Genomic DNA, 4,385 nt, shown 5'->3' with positions numbered 1-4,385 from the left:
AAGCATACCGTCCGTCCTGGTTGCTATCTGTTGTTCATTGAATTGGTCGACAGAATTCGCACTGCACCGACGAGGTAGTCCAGAGATTGCTTGACGCGTCCAGGTCGGACCCTGTTTTGGCATTTTTCAAGCCGTTGCGCATGCTACGGTGACATTCTGTGCCCAACTCAATCATAGCCAGGAGGTCTTTAATCCCAGGGGTTACTACGAGCGCATCCAAAGACGGCGGAAATTGTTTGTGCCTCTAATTTTCCAATCGGGCGTACGGCTTGTCGCTAAAGAGCTTACCGGAGGCCCTTCCGTCGCTTTCAAAACGTTATGCAACCTCCGATGCCAATTCTCTTACCGGCTGTGGGACGCCGGAGATGTTTGGTTCGCGATTGCAGATAAACATGACGTTCTGAGACGAGTAGACTTCGGAAGCGACGGCATATTCGCCGTTGGCTTTGGGACTGAGTTGGACTCAATGTTGAAGTGCCCGTTCGTCTCCCGCAAAACCATTGTTCAACTGACAAGGAGTGAGGTGGAAACTATTCAAGGGCGAAGGGCGACCGGGCGGAAGCAGATGGTCTGCCGGAGAGGTTGTTTTCTGCTTTTTCTTCGAGCTGGTTCGATCTTCTCGTGCGAATGAGAGCGTCTTCGGGACGACACAAAAATGGGGTTTCTGTTTCAGGCGGGGTTGTTCCTGCTTCGCACACTAGGCCCCAGCGAACCGCCCACCTCTCATCAGGCAGATGGAAGTTGCACCACAAATACGGAGTATGGCGAAGACGACGCGATAGTAGACTTACATAGTCTGTTTTGGGATAGCCTGGAGTTCAACCCAGTTGTTACGTCAGTGGAGGACGGCAATAATGTAATCGATGAGGCTGAGCCTTTTTGCTGGAACAGCGGTAGCGAGAGCGGCGACTGCTCTTGGGAATGGGAGCAGCCACTGTCGGGAGACACTAACGAGAGTCCCTTTTTTCCACTGGGATGAACTGATCCCTAATATCCTAGAGGGGCATCTCGCCTTCTTATAGTTCTTCAAATCTGTCCTTCGGTCGACCACCGCGTGACTCTTTCTGGACACTGCGTACGCAATTCCCCACTTTCTCTATAGTTCCCACTTTTACTCCAAAATTGCTGGTCCATTTTGCTCACCCCGCATTTTGGGCCATCCCATCGTCTATCAACGAACGGTAAACTACAAGACTGCCTGCAGGTCTATGTTCCTCGTCGCCAAAGGCTGTCCGTCGCCAATCATTCCGCTGTTGGGCGATCTTATAATTTGTGCTGATCGACGGTGGCCCATAAGCCCATGTAACAGACACGCCGTGTTTTTAGGTCCATTGTTGTTAAGAGCAATTTTTGGGGCCATGGCCCAGCACAGAAGTGCTTATCTGCAAGACAAAGTAGTGCACCTTTTATCGATAAGAGCGATAAGGACAGAGGACTGGCAGCGCGACAGACTAACCTGTATAGGTTAGCAGCATAAGACCCAAATGGGGGTTGAGTACTGTGGATCTGGGGATTCAATGAGCGAGTGAGAACGAGACTGGTCGAACCGGGGTGAGTGGACGGGAGGCCTATAAAAAGGCAGACATGCCCAATGCCCCCAAACGATGGTTAGACAGGCAGGCAACCTTTCATCGCTCCTAAACACTTTCTGGGGGGTTTTTTTTTGCCTACACTCTTCGGTTGAGATTGAAAGTATTTCCGCACAGGCTGTGGGCAGCCATCCAAACGAGACTTGGATTTTGATCTACTAATAACCGGGAGGGTTATCGACGACTCGAAGTCGTACGTGAGACGGTCTCTTTGAGTGCCCAAAAGCCACGGTGAGTGTTGTGTCGCAGTGAGCGGGCAGCTCATCTGGTTATTTATCTGTTAGGTGGAAGTGGACTGACACTGAGTGTGAACTCAAGCCAACCGAGAGGATGGAGACAGGTCTGTTCTTAGACGGAGTCTTTGTTGGACCCGGACCCTTGGAGGGGTCAGCTGCACTCGATGTGGCCGGAGCCGAACCACAGAGCATTCCTACGCTGAGAAGCTGGTGTCCCGTGGGACAGGAGAATCACTTTTTGCTGTGCTATGGGGAGCAGTGCCCCTACCATACTGCGGAGAAGGAGTCTTTGGGGTATTACCCCCAACGGAGATGGAATTGGCAGCCCCGGCTGTCGAACCTTGTGGATTTTCTTGCCTGGCGTGAGCAGGAAGGCGATAGTTGGCCTATGGAGGCCGACAGTCGCAACTCGTGGACGGTGTTGCGTAAGGAACACCAGATGAAGGAGGACGGGAGGGTCCTCTGGGAAGACACGGTATTATGTTGCAGCAAAGCCGGTCAGTTCATTTTTGTCGAGTGTTGGCAGCGAGTCGTGGATAAGAGGGGAGTCGAATTTAGTCGGAGACGTGATTCCAAGTGGAATTTTGTTATTCAGAGAAAATACGAGGACGGGATGTCCTTAGCCGAAAAGGAGTTTGTCATTTTCGGACATGTCGGCCGCATCTGGTACGGCGAGCCAGGATCGTGGGTGTATGATGCCCTGGCAGATAACGACTTTATTATTCGTCCGAGGGACGACGAGCACACGATTTGGATTACGGGGAAGCCTGACGCCGGGTCCAAGAGATTGATCTATGTGTAGACAGATAGTGTTGAATTTGATTTGACTTGACCAGGTTTGAGATTCTTTTGATGTGAGTTTGTATGGTTAAGCACAAATACCTCGATTTTGTTGTTTATCATAGTCATCGCCCATATGATGGTTACTCTGGTATGATTGAGATTGACTTGATTCTGTTCCTTACTCTGTGACAATTGGCTGTTCACCTCCGGAGAACACAAGCAAGGATGTGAAGAAGCAGTATGGGGCGGAGCCCTGTGAGACCGGAGTTGGAGGCGTAGGTAATCAAAGGTTAGGTCGGTCAGCTAAGGTCAGGTGTTAGTTTCTAATCACCATCTCTTTGATCCCTATGGTGGTAAACCACCTTCGTGATGACTTCGTTCCTGCTTCACTCGCACTACGCCTCCCCCCGGTTCCCACAGCGTTCACTCGCACTGCTCTCCGGTGTTTACACGCCTGCGTTTCGCTTCCGTTGCACTTACTACGCGGCCTGGAAGGCCTTTGCTCCTCGTCGCCGAGGGCTGTCCGTCGTCAATCAACCCCGCGCAGGTGGGAAACAAATTCTCTCGCAAGCAGCAATGGCGTACTATCGCAGAACCCAACGGAGTTGGTACGCACGCAGAAAATAACGGAGGTCGACTGTTGGATACGATCGGCGCAAGGATGGTGCTCAAGTGAGAAGCACCTCTTCAATGAGAACATTGGAGGCTCAGAGCCTGGGAGAGGCTGCAAACACGGTGTTCGATTCGCCGGGTGGCGCCCGGATCACTTTTTCTGCGTCTGGTGACCGGCAAGGCCAAAACTATTGGGGAATTCCTGTTAGTGCCATGTTGAGGATCTACATGGAACAAAATACGGTTTCGAAACTGCACCTCACTGGAATCTCCCTGGAAGGCGATGTGTACGCCAATGCGGACATCGAACTGTTTGCTGTGAACATCCCGGGGACGTTGAGTACGCCCAGCCCGGTACAGATTCAGCCGGAGGATAAGAGGTTTCAATTTGGTTATGGAGACCCTTCCCTCTTGGGTCGGATGGACAACCCCCGGACGAAGGAATTGACGTCTGCTGAGTTTAGCGCACTGGCTCAGGATAGCAGCATTTTTGAAGCCTCGTTGCACAGCGACAAGTCTAGTCGTGCTGTGGTTTGTGAGGCCAAGGGTACTGGGGTGAAGCCTATCTGTCACAAGAGTGGCAGGGCTACGATGCTGCTTTCTAAGCGATCCGTTGACTCGTCTACGGCATATCACGTCTGGAAGATGTCGGCCAGGTGGTACTGGCGTGTGAACCATTCGCTCAGCTTGTCAGCCGTGAAGGAGAAGAACGGTGTTGTGTTGGACTACAACTCTGTCTTGTTTATGGGTGTGCGCCCGACTACGGAGACTACCCTCCATGGTGTAAAGAGCGAGGGCGGTGGCAACACTGGAGCGTTCGGATACCTGGAAAGTTTCCGTGTTACTTTATACTTGCGGCGGGGGATGATTTAAAGCGTTAAATTAGTTTGCATGTAGTTTAGAAACGGAGCGATTTGGCTTTGCAATTGAGTTACTCGTCTAAAGTAAGAACGTGCTGAACTGTGATCTTGATATGGTACGGGTTGCCGCCCTCATCTCATCAGCGGCGTGGGCTTTATGTAGTCACATGTGTTGACAGGGTTAACGCTGCATCGCCTGCTTGACACCCTCAAACGAAGGGAGCAATGCTTAAGTTCCACGCTACCGTATCCGGTGCTACAGGGATTCGACGAAAGGCTGCCTCGGCATCAGCAGCATAGTCGTC

At 51.7% G+C, this 4,385-nt stretch overlaps 3 protein-coding genes across 3 annotated transcripts; all 3 read left to right on the top strand.

The window, feature by feature from the left end:
- Positions 1 to 2,213: 2,213 nt before the first annotated feature.
- Positions 2,214 to 2,627, top strand: CABS01_16857 (uncharacterized protein; the record flags this gene model as incomplete). The annotated part of the gene is made up of 1 exon (XM_060550186.1): positions 2,214 to 2,627. One exon carries the CDS (start codon positions 2,214 to 2,216, stop codon positions 2,625 to 2,627), a length of 414 nt encoding a protein of 137 aa, XP_060402490.1.
- A 372-nt stretch (positions 2,628 to 2,999) lies between these two features.
- CABS01_16856 (uncharacterized protein) lies at positions 3,000 to 3,284 on the top strand (the record flags this gene model as incomplete). Its single annotated transcript, XM_060550185.1, has 1 exon — positions 3,000 to 3,284. A coding segment is annotated over one exon (285 nt), but the record flags the coding sequence as incomplete, so codon positions are not given.
- A 14-nt stretch (positions 3,285 to 3,298) lies between these two features.
- Positions 3,299 to 4,093, top strand: CABS01_16855 (uncharacterized protein; the record flags this gene model as incomplete). The annotated part of the gene is made up of 1 exon (XM_060550184.1): positions 3,299 to 4,093. The coding sequence occupies one exon, from the start codon at positions 3,299 to 3,301 to the stop codon at positions 4,091 to 4,093; it is 795 nt and encodes a 264-aa protein (XP_060402488.1).
- Between the last annotated feature and the right edge of the window lie 292 nt (positions 4,094 to 4,385).

Source organism: Colletotrichum abscissum (genome assembly GCF_030869225.1).
Source record: "Colletotrichum abscissum strain IMI 504890 chromosome Unknown Scaffold_178.1, whole genome shotgun sequence".
Classification (NCBI taxonomy): domain Eukaryota; kingdom Fungi; phylum Ascomycota; class Sordariomycetes; order Glomerellales; family Glomerellaceae; genus Colletotrichum; species Colletotrichum abscissum.
Note: the sequence above shows the minus strand (reverse complement) of the source record. Positions and strands in the feature narration are given on the sequence as shown.